Genomic DNA, 15,679 nt, shown 5'->3' with positions numbered 1-15,679 from the left:
TTTGATCACTCTAGTCCAAAGACTTATTTATTATTATACGTAGGTACACTGTAGCTGACTTCAGACGCACTAGAAGAGGGCATCAGATCTCATTACGGGTGGTATGGGCCACCATGTGGTTGCTGGGATTTGAGCTCAGGACCTTTAGAAGAACAGTCAGTCAGTGCTCCTACCCGCTGAGCCATCTTGCCAGCCCGAGTGTTGGATCTTTGAGGTGCCATGCGGCTGCTGGGAACTAGTTCAGAGGCCCCAAGCATTCCTAACTACTCAGCCATCTCTCCAGCCCCAGAAACGCACAGTTTAAGATAGCTTCTGGCTGAATTATGCTGATAGGCGGCCTGTCATGGTAGAGCATGGTAGAGCGTTCTTGTAATCTCAGAACTTGGGAAGTGGAGGCAAGCTGATCTCAGTAAGTTCCAGGCCAATCAGGGTTGCTGCCTTAGAACTAACAAAACTTTTAGTAGAACTTGGTAATTACAGGAGATTTGTTTCTTCCTCTCAGGTCTCCGCTGTCATATCCTGGGACCCAGGAGCAGTATGCGGTAAGGATCTGGGGAGCCCTATGGCTGGGCACAGGGCCTCAAGAACTGTCATCTGCAGCAGGATTCGGCAGTCTAGCCTTGAGTGTCACACCTGACCAGCTGCCCTCCTTCATAAAGAGAGCTTTACCGGAACACCGCGGCCACAGGCGGTTGTTTATGGGTTCTCTGTGGTGCCTGTGTGATACAGGGCAGAACTCAAATGTCCCACAATGCTTTAAATATTCTCTTTGGCATTTACAGAAAAAGCTTGCGAATCTCTTCTATATAGTGCACCCTTTCGGGGCATTTCTGGACAGTTGTCCTGCATTTTCTCTCCTGTGTTAGTGTAGTTTGAATTAGTATGCATTTTTAGTCCTTTGCCAGTTAACTAACATTTCATCAAAAATAAGTGGTATAGAATTCAGTAGAGAATGTGGGGTATCATTATTTTTGTTTTTGTTTTTTAAGTCCTGAAAGCAGTGAAGGAGGATTGTCTCGATAGGGAGGGAAGAGGTGCAGATGAACAGGTGGCCAGACCCAGGGAGAAGGTGGCCAGACCCAGGGAGAAGGTGGCTATCGCTTTGGGCCTTGGACTACAGAATTGTGGCTTTGAATCTCTGAGGGTGTCTGTTTCCAAGTGTCCACCTTCCTCCTTCCCCTGTGTTCAGTTCCTCCTCTTCCTTCTCTCTCCACAGAGGAGAGTCAGAGTGTCTGAGCTGAACTTCCCAGAGAAATCCTTTTGTTTTTCCACATAAGAAGCTGGGGCCCACTGAGGTTAAGTGGTGTGTCACAGCCACATCAGGGGTCAGGGCCTGGTTTCTTCCATGGACCCACAGAGTAGGAGAGATCTGCCTCCAGCTCTGACGGAGGCCTCCTCTCATGCATAGTGACCTGCACACAGACATTCCTCCCAGCCCTGGGAAGAGTGGAATGCTTTTAAAGAAGAAATGTAGAAATATGGAAAGGTTCAACTATACTGGTAAAGACACGCAAATACTAAAGGGTTCTGTGCGTGTGTGTGTACAGCCCATGTACATGTTTCCTCATATGCTGTACAACAGTGCACTGAAGGTATTTGTTACTGTTGCCTTATCAGAATACTAGTCAAAGCTTAAACTAAAGCTGGGTGTGTAACTACTGCCTGTAATCTCAGCTCTTGGGAAGCAGAGGCAGGAGGATGGCTGCAAATTTGAAGCCATAAGTATAAAATGGACTCTCTTGACTGAGTTCTTCCACTAAGTGTTATCTGCACAGAATCCGAGACACACATACAATGTGCTTTGACCCTAATTTTCCTGATAAGAGGAATGTATTTTCTCTTGTTCACAGAGGCAAGATGAACTTCCTATCAAGGCAGCAGTGGCAGGCTTTCTCACTGCAGTTCTGCCCTGCTGTCCAGCAGTGCTCTCTGGGGTTTTAAGCATAAAGATGATATTTATTTTTATCTTCACTTGTTCTGGTTTCACGAGGCAATTTTCTCTTTCTAGGTGTATTTGCATGCTCTCGTGAGAAATCTTTTTAATGAAGGAAATGCTATTTATCGGGAATGTGACTGGCGTGGCTCTCTAATTCAGTACTCAGAAGCTTTGAGTATAGCTAATTATGCAAAGTCTGAAGAAATTTTAATTCCTAAAGAAATCATTGAAAAACTTCGTATAAATCGTATTGCTTGCTATTCTAATATGGTAAGTTGGGAGTTTTAAAATAATTCTGGAGGGTTTTCTTCAGTGATTGTAGTACATTAATAAAAAGTCATTTTTCTAGTTTTTGTCCTGTAAGAGGTATGAAACCTTGGGCCTTGTGCTTGCTTGCTTTCTCTCTCTCTCTCACTCTCTCTCTCTTCTTTCTTTCTTTCTTTCTTTCTTTCTTTCTTTCTTTCTTTCTTTCTTTCTTTCTTTCTTTCTTTCTTATGTTTTTTTTCAAGACAGGGTTTCTTTGTGTAGCCCTGGCTGTCCTGGAACTCACTCTGTAGACCAGGCTGGCCTCAAACTCAGAAATTTGCCTGCCTCTGCCTCCCGAGTGCTGGGATTAAAGGCCTGCACCACCACCGCCCAGAGGGCCTTGTGCTTTCAAGACCTTGGCGTAAGTGTAGGCCATCCAGCCCTGAGCTGCAGCCCTGGCCCGCTAGCTCTGTTCATGTGTGTTCATGGATAACCAATGTTGCTTTCTATAACGGATCATTAAGCTATTTAGGAGTTACATTATATTTTCCTTTAACACTGACACATCAGTACTAGAGATCTGTGGCAGCGCATGTGGTATATCAGTGGTTGTGTGTACACTGTACAGTGTTCACGTCAGGGGAAGCGTCATTTGTTTGCAGGAAGAACGTAGGCAAATCCTTCTTCTTCCTTTTTCTTCTGTTTTTAAAATTTCTTTTAAATTTTAGTTTTACAAAGAATTGTTGTTTTACGTAGAATTTTGCATAGAATTATAGTTCTATGCCCCTGGAGGGCTTCTGGGTGCCAGGCAAGAGCAGTCTCTTGCAAGATAAATCTGCAGTATTTTTGTTACTGTTTTGTTTTTCTTTTTTGGGGGGTAGGGGTTCAAGACAGGGTTTCTCTGGGTAGCCCTGGCTGTCCTGGAACTCACTCTGTAGACTAGGCTGGCCTCGAACTCAGAAATCCGCCTGCCTCTGCCTCCCGAGTGCTAGGACTAAAGTCGTGCACCAGTGCACTGGCACTGTTTTGTTTTTCAACAAGAAGTTTTATTTTATTTCTCATGGGGCTGGGCTGGAATGTCGGGCCTGCACATACTCGGCAAGCACTCCATCACTGAGCTGTGTATTAGCCCTTCTCTCAGCCCTCTTGAAATACATAGCACATTGTCATTATCTAGACTTACCCACTTGGCAGAGAGAATGAACATAGAATTTAGAGGCCAACTTTTGGTTCTTTAGTTGCACTGTGTGGGGGTCATCAGGCTACATAGCAAATGTTTTTACCTGGTTTGCCATCTCACCGACCCACCATTTGGCTTTAAAAATATATTTCTTAGATTGATTTACTTTGCTTTATGTTTTGCCAGAATGCATGTATGCACCATTCGTGTGCAGTGTATATGAGTGTTTTGTCTGTGTGTCTGTGCACTGCCATGATTGCCTGGTAGAGGCCAGAAGAACATGTCTGATTCCCTGTGGTTGGAGTTACAGGCAATTGTGAGCCTCCTGATAGATGCTGAGGATTGAACCTGGGAACTCTCAGAGTGGCCAGTACTCTTAACTGCTTATCCATCTCTCGAGCCTCCACATTTGTTATTTTTAATGGATTTAGAAGCAGTGATGACAGGGAGGAGGAAAACAGGGCACACAGGTCTCAGAGGCCGTCGTCCTTGGAGACCTAGGACCCTATGACCAAGTACTCGTATCTGTCTGACATATGGTAGGAAGTATATAGATATTCATGATAATTTTTCTGCTTTTATGTATGTGGAATTTTCTAACAGTCACTCAAATGAAAATATCATTGTGAACTTTATGTTTTATGTTGAAGGTTATAAAATGGGGTCATACATCTGTCTTCAGGTATGAAACAGGTATGGAGTACGATAATAATCTTGTGATTCTGGCTTTCTCTTTCGGCCTTTGCCTCCAGGGCCTCCGTGATGAAGTTTTAGAAGATTGTAACGCTGTCCTCAGTGTTAATGCCAGTAACTGCAAGGCTCTGTATCGGAAGGCTAAGGCTCTAAGTGACTTAGGGCACTACAGAGAGGCCTACGACGCTGTGGCAAAGTGCTCCTTAGCAGTGCCTCAGGTATGGGTTAGTGCTTTAGCTTGTTTGTTTTCATCATGAGTGTTCTACGGCTCTCACGTGGAGAAATAGCCACGTTTACATGCAGCCTTCAGCTCACTTCAGTTGATGTAATAGCTGACAAAGCAAGGATCCAGAGAGCAGAGTCACAGCCCTGCTTACTACACTACAGATATATTCATGAATGTTGCTCTTTCCAGGATGAACATGTAATAAAATTAACTCAAGAAGTAGCTCAGAAATTGGGATTTAAAATAAGGAAAGCATATGTTAGAGCTGAGGTAAGCAAAACTTATCTCTCAGAATTCTTTTCATGTTGTTTATAATCTTGAGTCAGTTCTGTTTTGAAATTGTGTTTTCATTTTATTTCAGCACTCACTGAAAGCAGTTCCTGGGGATGGGGCTCCCAAGGTAGGGTTATTTAGTTATTATCTTTATAGATTTATTTTATTTATATGAGTACACTGTAGCTGTCTTCAGACACACCAGAAGAGGTCATCGGATCCCATTACAGATGGTTGTGAGCCACCATGTGGTTGCTGGAAATTGAATTCAGGACCTCTGGAAGAGCAGTCAGTGCTCTTAATCACTGAGCCATCCCCTCAGCCCCCAAGGCAGGGTTATTATCTGTACAAGATTCATGCTTCTGAGGAAAGCAGGAATGAAGGTCTTAGCAACTGTGCTTTTTGTATTTTTAGTGTGGTTCTCTTTGATGCCTCAAACATGAAATTGGCCGTGGCTTCCTATCACTTTAGAGAACAAAAAACAGCTCAAGTCCTATACTTTAGTTTCAACCAGCATTTCCTGCAGGCCACTAGAGCATGTGACAGGATGTGAACACTTAGATGTTCAGTTTTCTTTGAAAACTGTGGCTCTGGGCCAGATATAGTTTTGAGAACACTGGGGTTGAGGAAAGAAGAGAAGAGAAAAGGAAAGGAAAGGAAAGGAAAGGAAAGGAAAGGAAAGGAAAGGAAAGGAAAGGAAAGGAAAGGAAAGAAAAGAGAGAATAGAGGCTGGAGAGTTGGCTCTTACTGCTCTTGCAGAGGACCCATGTTCAATTCTCAGCACTCATGTGGCTGCTCATAGCCATCAGTAACTCCAGTTCCAGGAGATCTAATGCTGTCTTGTGTCCTTCCAGGTCACCAAACACACATATGGTGTACAGACATACACAGCCAAAACATAAGTAAAATAAAATGAACACATCTAATTTTTAAAACTTTTTTAAAAAAATTAAACAAAACAACTTTCTCAGGAAATGGCTATATATGCTATTAATCTCAGGTCTCAGAAGCAGAGAGGCAGGAGAAACTCTGTGAGTTCAAGGCCAACCTGGTCTACATAAAGAATTCCAGGATAGCCAGGACTACACAGTTAAATACTGTCTCGTCCCCCCACCCCACCCCCACTGGGGAAGTGTTGGTTTGAAACAGGGTTTCTCTGTGCAACACTGGCTGTCCTAGAACTCACTCTGTAGACCAGAACTCACAGAGATCTGTCTGTTTCTGCCTCCCAAATGCTGGATTAAAGGCATTTGCCACCACTTCTGGCAGTTATTCTTTTTTTAAACTTGAAGTAAAATCTTGTGGTTGTTGGGATGGCATTAGCCATTGTGAAGGGCTGGTGGATGGTGATGAGATTAGTCTCTGTTCCTTTCTAAATAGCCTGATGAGGACTGTCTGTCTGCTAAGTGCACAGTGCTTCCCAGTTTGACTATGTAGTTAGTGGTCTAGGAGTGAGGTGAGCCAGGAGACCACAGTCTGATGAAGCCTGTGTAACCTCAGGGATGGAAGCAGAAAGACCAGACATTCAAAGGTCCTTGTCAGCTCCATCCTGTGTTTGAGGCCACCAGGGCTACACGAGACCCTGTTTTAAAGGAAGAAGAAGCAGGGCACAATGGTGCTGCACTGTTTTTAATCCCAGCACTCAGGAGGCAGAGGCAGGCAGATCTCTGAGTTTCAGCCCAGCCTGGTCTACAGTGCAAGTTCCAGGCCAGCCAGGGCTTCACAGAGAACCAACCCTGTCTGGAAACAAACTAACAAAACAGAGTAGAAGACTGTTCTTTTGATTTCTTGTATCTTCTCAAATGTCTTTGCAAATCTGCAAATCCTTTTAGGATTTTCACAGATTGTTTTAGAGTTTAGAATCTTAAAAACATGGTTCATTGCTTGTTTAATTTCCAGGCTGTGAACTATTCTGTGGAAGATATTGAGCCAGGTACGTTTTTACTTTCGATCTTATCCCTCTGAAATATGCCTGCCAGCTTGCCAGGGTTAGGCTGTGCATATTCTATAGTGTTGTCCAGTGAGATGACTGTGTGGGGGAAGCGAGGCTGGACTGCATCCATATTTTCATAGCATTCACGTCCTTTGTTATTGCCCAACAACACTCCTACTTTGTAAATACAATGTCTTAGAGTGAGTTCATTTCTATGTATGTTTCAGATTTGTTAGCCCCAAGGCAAGAAGCACTTTCGGTTGCCTCCCTTCCTACATCCAGTTTTTCTCATGTCATTGGGAGTGAGCTGGCCTCTGTTCCTATTATGCCGGCAACTTCTGTTTTGCAACTGCAAATGGATGAGAGTCCTCTGCCATCCACAGTGTTTGCAAATGGAGGGAAGATCCCCTTCACCATATCCGATGCTTTTCCGGATGATGACATTGTCCTTGGGGATGAAATAGATGCTCTTCTTGATTCTGCCCCAGAAACAAATGATGCTGTTGTGGTGAGTTTCACTGTTTAGTTTCTCTTGTAAGAAACATGAGTGTGTGTGTGTGTGTGTGTGTATGCGCACGTGTGTGTGCCTGTGTATGTGTGTGTAATGCGTGTAGGTGCCTATGAAGGCAAGAGGACAAGATCCTGCAATTATAGGCAGATGTTTGTTACCCCATATGGGTGCTGGAAACAGAACCAGAAAAGACCAGAGTCTTTTGGAAGAGAAGTGTCTTAACTGATGAGCCATCTCCCCTGCTCTGTTTAGTCTCTGCTCCCCTCCCCTCCCTTCTCCTCCCCTCCCCTTCCCTCTACTCCCCTCTATCTCTCTTAAATTTATCTATCTATCTATCTATTTATTTTCTAACAAAGGTTCCAGGGATTGAAGTTAGGTCCTCAGGCTTACAAGACAAACACTTTACCTATTACCCCCAGCCCCACTGTCTCTTCTCAAGGACATAGTTACCTCCCAATCATAATGTGACATGCTAGGTAACTTGTATTGCATCTAGGATTAACTTTGGATTTCTTACCTTGGCATTTTATTTGCTTCTGAAGATAACTGGATAACTTGGTCATTGCTGAAGACTAGGAAGAAGCATCCTGTCTAGAACGCAGTGAGCGTTTGTGGGATGGGAAGGTTAAGCATAGCACCTAGATAGAGAACAGGCATCGGAGGGCTCAGGAGATGGTTCAGTGACTGAAGTGTTTGCCATAAAAGCTTAGTACCTGAATCTGATCCCAGCACCAGTGTAAGAAAGCTAGGAATGGTAGTATAAGCATCGATGCTCAGAGCTGGAGAGGTGGACACAAGCAGATTCCTGGGGCTTACTGGCCAGCTAGTGTAGCCTAGTCAGTGAGCCTAGATCCTACAACCAAGGGAGGGAGCTCCTCTACAATGATACCCAGAGTTGATCTTTATCTTTGGACTCATGTGTCTACTCAGGGATGCTACACACACACGTGCAAAACAATTAAAAAATGAACCTTAGCCAGGCATGGTGATGTGTGTCTTTAATTCCAACACTTGTGAGGCAGAAGCGGAAAATCTCTGAGTTCCAGTCCAGCCAGGACTATATAATGAGACTCTTTCTCAACACACACACACACACACACACACGCACACACACACACACACACACACACCACACACACTCTGGAGAAATGGCTCAGCAGTAAAGAGTGCGCTGGCTGTTCTTCCAGAGGACCCAGGATTGAGTCCTTTCACCTGTATAGCACTGTACAAGTGTTTGTAACTTTAGTTCCAGGGGATCTGATGCCCTCTTCTGGCCTCTGAAGACACTGCACATGTGTAATGCACAGACATACATTCAAGTAGAACATCTATACACATAAAATATAAACAAATATGTATTGTATATATTTATGTTATCTATATTATATGTGTTATATGTTAAACATATAATATTTTATATATATACACATATATATGTACACACACATACACACATACAAACACACACAAATTCCCTTAAAAACCTTAGATATTGGGGCTGGCGAGATGACTCATCAGTTAAGATCACTAGTTACTCTTCCAGAGGACCGAGGTTTGGTTCCTAATACCCTGACACATTATGAACACAACTGTCTGTAACTCTCAGAGAATCTGATGACTCTTCTAGAAGGTGGAACACCAATACATATAAATAAACAAATCTCTTTTTAAAAAAATGAAATCTAGCCGGGCAGTGGTGGTGCATGCCTTTAATCCCAGCACTCGAGAGGCAGAGGCAGGAGGATTTCTGAGTTCGAGGCCAGCCTGGTCTACAGAGTGAGTTCCAGGACAGCCAGGGCTATACAGAGAAACCCTGTCTCAAAAAAAAAAAAAAAAAAAAAAGAAAGAGAGAGAGAGAGAGAAAAGAGAAAAGCAAAGCAAAGCAAAGCAAAGCAAAGAAATCTAAGCCTAAGTTTACTCCGTGGGTAACTGCAAGTGTAAGGACCTGAGTTGGGAGCACATGCTCCCTGCCTGTAAGCCAGAGCCAGGCCAGGCCATGCAGAGACTCATGTGTTCCCTGCCTGTAAGCCAGAGCCAGGCCAGGCCATGCAGAGACTCATGTGTTCCCTGCCTGTAAGCCAGAGCCAGGCCATGCAATGCAGAGACTCAGAGACTCATGTGATCCCTGCCTGTAAGCCAGAGCCAGGCCATGCAATGCAGAGACTCATGAGCTCCCTGCCTGTAAGCCAGAGCCAGGCCATGCAATGCAGAGACTCATGTGCTCCCTGCCTGTAAGCCAGAGCCAGGCCATGCCCTGTGTCAGAATAAGGTAAAGCAATTGAGGACATCCTGACATCAGCCACTGGCCTTCATACATGCCCACATGAAGAGGCACACCAGCACCCGCACACATATGCATACACTGCACACACGATCTTTATCTTGTAGCACTTACTTATTTGTGCGTGTGTTTGTGTGTGGGTGTGTGGAGAAGTGAGAGGACAGATTACAGCAGTCGGTCCCCTTCCGCCATGTTGGGTTTGACAGCAAGTGTCTTAACCTCAGAGCCATCTTTCTGTCCCCTAGTCCCCTTTTAAAACAAATTTTAAAAGTTTAAAAATAATTACAAAATAAATAAAAGTGTGAGTTCAGGGCTAAGAATGTAGCTCATGATTTGTAGCATATATGAAGCCATGCCTGCAGCCCTGGGTTACGCCCTGAGCACTGCATGGCGGCATGGGAGCTAGGGGCAACAGAAGAATTAGAAGCCCAAGGCAATCTATGGTAACATAGTAAGTTTTGAACTGATCTACATGAGACCCTATCTTTTAAAAAGTCTCTACCAAGACTCTGTCTTAGTTGTGAACAGGATCTTAGAGGAATCAGTCCATCGTGGTGGGGTGGGTATAGTGCGGTGGACAGAGAACACTACTCTAAGACTGTTACAATGAACCTTCTTTTGGATGCAGGCATTCTGTGTAGCTCATTCCCTCAGTTTGGGGCATGGAGGGATGGTGGGGGAGGTCACTTTTGATAAGCTTGTGGTACAAGCAGGAAGCTAAGCCAATGAAAGACGGTCTTGGATCTTGCTGCCATTTCTTCTCCTCAGTCCTCCACTCTGGTCAGAGGACCCCTCCCAACTGCCGGTGCAGCTCCGAGCTTGCCCTTCAGGACACCATCCCTGCTTGGAACCTTGCCCATGGGTACAAGGTATCCTGAGCCCTCCTTTGCAGACTTTTTTCCACCTCTGACTTCATCTTTGGAAGAATTTTACTCTTCTCTAAATTCATTCTCAGTGACTGAATCCAAACGAGGTAAGACTTTCTCCTGGATTATAAATAACTGCAGTCAATTTCCTAAAAATAAAAATATGTATTGTAATTGTATAATATAAAGCACTTTTAGGTGGTAGTCTCTTGAGTTGTTTTTTTATTGTGATAAACTGTGAAGAGGGAGCCTTCAGGTTTGAACTTGACTTAACTGCCATTTTGAGAGGAAGAAGCAAGGTCATTTGGGTAGGCATGGGAATGTCACTGACTTTAGATCATATGATTGGCAAAGCTGCTGTTCATTGTTTCAGGGCAAATGAATTAAAGTGTATTCTGCATTAAAAGTCGATTCCATCTTAAAGCATGTGAACTGGGGAAACATTAAAACTGGCTTCACATCTGGGTTTAATACTTAATTAATTTAATTATTTAAATATTAATTACTTAATTATTTTTAAATTTAATTTAATTTTAAATTTTTAATTAAATATTTAATTAATTTAATAGCTTTTAGACTCGGTTGGGCCATCATCTGTTGAGCACAATGTCCTTATTCTATCATGGAGTACTGAGGTCTTGGTCTGACCAATACTAGGCAGAATACTTGGTTTTTGTTGTTAGTTTGCTTTGGTTTTCTGGCATGTTACACACACATATATTTAATATATAAAGTGCTCTATTGTTGAGCTATACCCAGGTATCTCTACATATCATAAATAGGAAAGTTTTCATATTTTGGGGGGGACATTGTTACATAGTAAAAGGGTAAAAGTCTAAATTACTGTTTCAGAGATTTACAGTGAAGAGGTTGAAAACCGTGGGCTCCAGGATGACAGAGGGGAAGGCATTGAGTGGTAGAGCTGAGCTGAGGCAGCCCTTGAGCTCCTGCTGCTTAGGGTCAGAGAGGAGGCGTCTTCTCAGTTGCTTGAATATGGGTATTACTTTCTTAGGTTTCTCTTAGTCCTATTCAGTAGACCCTGCTGTAGATAATTTTCCAATAATGGCTAAGGGTTATTTTTGCTCATGGCTTCTAGAAGAAAGACCCTAAGCCCTCTTTTGTCAGTAGTAAGAAAGCTTACAGGATCGGGATGGGAGAGCTGTGGGAAGCCATAGCTAGCCAGCTGCAATGCCCTTGTGTGCTGATTCTATGGTTAGAGTGAAAAGGTCTGTTGAAGTCTTTTTATTATTTTAGATCTGTGCACCTCAACTGCTAGAGAGGGAACACCGCTTAACAACAGTAATTCCTCCCTTTTACTTGTAAGTGTCACTTCCTCTTTTGTGAATTCCTCGCTAAGATTGAATATAGGCCCGCACTTAAGTAACTGGATTATGTGTTTGGAAATGAGAGTCTCCTTTGAATTTTCTGTGTGCTGTGGGGAATAGTATTATAAGACTCATCCCGAACATCCAGTATAAATGTTTTGAGTGTGTGACTGGATCTGTCAGAGCAAAGGAATCACCATTGTAGATAGTTCAAGCTTTAGGGCAGCGTAACACAGTAAGGAGACATAGAGCAGAGCGTGTAAAGACGAGTGTCCTGTGGAAGCAGAACAGTTGTCATTAGTAACAGCCATTCCTAAAGCCATTGCTAAAGGGGCCCAGGGCCGAAAGATGAAAGTACAGAGATGGTCAGATTGCCGTAGAGAAGTGCACTGGGACAGGACGGTGTCAGCCTTTGTCTGCTCTCCATGGGAAGTCAGGTCTTTTTTAGCGATAGTACAATATTTGTTGCCTGTTTCTGTTTTGTTTTGTTTTTTGTTTTGTTTTGTTTTGTTTTCTTACTCTTTTTGCAGATGAATGGACCAGGTAATTTGTTGGCCTCTGAAAATTTCCTGGGAATTTCAAGTCAGCCTAGAAATGACTTTGGAAACTTTTTTGGAAGTGTGATCGCTAAACCGTTTTCATCAGGGACTCCTAGGCATCCCCTCGAAGGAACCCACGAGCTGAGGCAAGCTTGCCAGATCTGCTTTGTAAAATCAGGTCAGCACACCAAACCAGTGGGCAACCGGTGTGAGCCATAAGGTGCTCGTGACCAGGTGGAACGAGCCCTGGCTCTGGTGACTTTGAAATGTTAGGGAGGAAGCTATGGAAAGAGCAGGCAATATCTGCTCCAGAAGCTATTCAAATTGTTGCCTGTCTCTGCTTTCACGCGCAGTTAGATTTCCTCTTGAGATCATTTCGGCAGCACTGCTGCTCCATGGACAAGGCACAGGTCTGGCAGCCTGCTTCTTTCTGAGGGGATCTCAGGGCGGTCAGTGTTCACCTGCTCATGACTGCTTATAAATGGCTGCTACAATTGAAAGCTACTTGTTCTGCTCAAAAAACGGACAATCTTCTTTATGTCTTTTTCAGGCCCTAAGTTAATGGATTTCACATACCATGCTAATTTAGATCATAAATGTAAGAAAGATATTTTAATTGGTAGGATAAAAAATGTTGAAGATAAATCATGGAAAAAAATACGTCCAAGACCAACAAAAACAAATTATGAAGGACCATATTATATATGCAAAGGTATTTTATTATAATTAACTAATTGTTGTATGTTACATGACTTGCCATCCTTTGGAGAACCATTCTACTAACTTCAGGCCTTGTTGTCTGTATCTGCTGGCTACATTTGTTCCAATATTTCCTGTTATTAAAAATGGTTAGGCAAGGGTGTGAAGAGATGGCTCAGTGGTGAAGACTTCTGACTGTTCTTCAGAGGACCTGAGTTCAGTTCCCAGGCAGCTTACAACTGTCTGTAAGTTCAGTTCCAGGGAATCTGGCCTCCTCACACAGACATACATGCATGCAAAATACCAATGCACAGAAAGACAAAAACAAAAAGTAAGGAGAAAAATGTAATTAATAATGAATAATCTTTTTTAAAAAGAACAAAAAGTAAGGAGAAAAATAGTTAGGCTGGGAGCACAGCATTGTGTTGAATCAGGTCAGTTCATAGTTTTGTTGTTTCTGCTGTTTTTTTTTTTTTAACATCTTGTATATGTTTTATAGTCTGTGGAGACAAGGCCTAGAATGGGTTTTAAACATGAACTCAGTTTCATCTCCATAGAATTACAGCCTGGGCTGAAGCTGCGAGTGTGCTCCGGAGAAGACTCGGATTCAGTCCCCGCTTCATCTGAATGAGCTTTGAAAGCCACTAAGGAACAACGGAAAAAGAAAGGAAACTGCTATTTCCAGATGTGTTTTACTTTTTGTTTTTGTTGTCATTTATTTCATGTGTATGAGTGTTTACGTGGACATATGTCTGTGTACCTGTAAGTTCAGGGCCTGCAGAGTCCAGAGTAGTTACAAAGGTGCCGAGCCACAGTGTGGCTGCTGGGAGTGCAGCCCCAGGGCCTCTTCAGGGACAGCAGTGCTCTTCAACTGCTGAGCCTTCTCTTCAGTCCAATGTTTTTATGAGAGTATGATTGTCCACAACAGCATTTTCACACATACGTAACACATGCTTTGATAATTTAACCCCATTTCCTTCCCATTTTTCCCATAAAATGGTTTTCAACCTTGATGCAGCCCTGCATCTTCTCGCCATTGCCATCAAAACAATTCAGCTGGAAGACAGAATCCCGCCCCATCCTGCACCAGAGTGACTTTCCTGCTTGGATTATGGGAATTATCTGGGATGTTCCCCTGATACTGTAATGTGCTTACCATTCATTGGCCCCGAAAAAACAGGTGTCTCTGTCTCTCCTGCCTTTCCAGATGTAGCTGCAGATGATGAATGCCGATATCCTGGCCACTGTACATTTGCTTATTGCCAAGAAGAGATAGATGTGTGGACCCTGGAGAGAAAAGGGGCATTCAGTCGAGAGGCTTTCTTTGGGGGCAATGGAAAGATCAACCTTACTGTGGTTAAAATTCTCCAAGAGCATCGTGGAGAGTTTACATTCCTTTGTGAGGTGATTTCTCCACGATTCATTTTCTGCTGTCAAATTTGGTGAGAGTGACGGAGAGTGTAACTCACTGGAGAGCCTAGTATGCATGGAGGCCTCAGCACTGCGTTAAAAATATGATTGGGGTCCATGGCATGTGTCTTTAGCCCCAGCACTTGGGAGGCAGAAGCAGACAAAGCTCTCTGAGTTCCAGGCCAGCCTGGTCTATATAGTGAGCTCCAGGCCAGCTAAGGCTACTTTTCTCATCAAAAACCAAACTGAAAGAGAGTGTGTTCAGGCATGGTGTACACACCCTTAACCCAGCACTCTTGGGAAGTAAAGGCAAGTCCATCTCTCCGAGGTTTAAGCCAGTGGCTACTCCTACTCTCTGAAGGAATGAGAGAAAGCTGGTCCTGGTGGTACATGCCTACAATACCAGTGCTCAGAAGTCTGAGGCAGGAGCATCACTCTTAAGTTCAAAGCAAGTGTGGTGGGCTATAGAGATCATGTCTGAAGTCAAGCAGAGCAGTGTGTATAGTAGTAAGGTTCCTGCTGAGTATCAGTTGGTACAAATTATTCATTATGAATGTCTAAAGATACTGAAGCAGCTAAGGCAGTATTCTAGGCACAAAACTTAGACTTGTGTATATTTGTGTGATAATCCTTCCTTTCTTTCTATTTCAGAAATGTTTTGATCATAAACCTAGAATGATAAGTAAAAGAAATAAAGACAATTCCACTGCCTGTTCTCACCCCGTCACAAAGCATGAATTTGAGGACAATAAGTATGTTGGTGATTTCTCATTTTTTATAGTGACAAAGACCCATGTTGTTAGATCCAGTAAAGGCGGGGGTAGACTAAACATAGAGGTGCCCTGACTACACAGCAGAGGACCTGGAGGCAGGTTACCTCTGAACTTGAGGGCAGCTAGGACTCCATAGCGAGACCACACTGCCTTCGAGAAAAGGGGACAAAGTCAGTAGAGGGGGTTTCTTTTGCCCTTCTGCAGTTTTGAGAAGTAATAACTATTTTAAAGTGTCTTTTAGCTGGGTGTTAATAGCACATGCCTATAATCTCAGTACGCAGGAGGCAGAGGCAGGAGGACCACAAATTTGAGTCTAGCTTAACCTACATAGCAAGCTAGGGCAGCAGGTGTTATATAATGAGAAACCAGCAAAAAGCTAAACCACTGAGCTGGACAGTGGTGGTACATGCCTTTAGTCCTGTGTGTGTGTGTAAACCACACACACATGTACCACCACACACACACTAAATAAACATATTAGAAAAAGTTAAAAAGAATTTTTGTTCATTTGTCTGAGAATTAAGTACTGGATTTCTAGACTGATTACTTAGTATAGAAAAGACCATTAATTTATAACTTCTCATGACATGCATTATAAGTTTTCACCATTAAAAGTTGCGTGTGTAGCCGGGCGTGGTGTCACACACCTTTAATCCCAGCACTCGGGAGGCAGAGGCAGGCGGATTTCTGAGTTTGAGGCCAGCCTGGTCTACAAAGTGAGTTCCAGGACAGCCAGGGCTACACAGAGAAACCCTGTCTCAAAAAAACAAAAAACAAAACAAAAAAAA

The 15,679-nt window shown here is 43.3% G+C and overlaps 1 protein-coding gene across 1 annotated transcript in view; it reads left to right on the top strand.

The window, feature by feature from the left end:
• Positions 1-15,679, top strand: part of Zc3h7a (zinc finger CCCH-type containing 7A) — a 39,420-nt gene that overhangs the window by 13,368 nt on the left and 10,373 nt on the right. The window contains exons 3-15 of the mRNA XM_021184950.3: positions 503-542; positions 2,009-2,206; positions 4,115-4,273; positions 4,471-4,551; positions 4,643-4,681; positions 6,454-6,487; positions 6,715-6,995; positions 10,048-10,252; positions 11,400-11,464; positions 12,001-12,187; positions 12,560-12,721; positions 13,916-14,112; positions 14,770-14,870. Of these exons, the coding sequence (XP_021040609.1) occupies positions 503-542; positions 2,009-2,206; positions 4,115-4,273; positions 4,471-4,551; positions 4,643-4,681; positions 6,454-6,487; positions 6,715-6,995; positions 10,048-10,252; positions 11,400-11,464; positions 12,001-12,187; positions 12,560-12,721; positions 13,916-14,112; positions 14,770-14,870 (1,749 nt within the window). The remainder of the gene's footprint in view (positions 1-502; positions 543-2,008; positions 2,207-4,114; positions 4,274-4,470; positions 4,552-4,642; positions 4,682-6,453; positions 6,488-6,714; positions 6,996-10,047; positions 10,253-11,399; positions 11,465-12,000; positions 12,188-12,559; positions 12,722-13,915; positions 14,113-14,769; positions 14,871-15,679) is intronic.

This window comes from Mus caroli, unplaced genomic scaffold (assembly GCF_978045245.1).
Source record: "Mus caroli unplaced genomic scaffold, Mus_caroli_1 scaffold_17, whole genome shotgun sequence".
Lineage (NCBI taxonomy): Eukaryota > Metazoa > Chordata > Mammalia > Rodentia > Muridae > Mus > Mus caroli.
The sequence above is the reverse complement of the archived record's forward strand: the minus strand, read 5'-3'. Positions and strand labels throughout refer to the sequence as shown.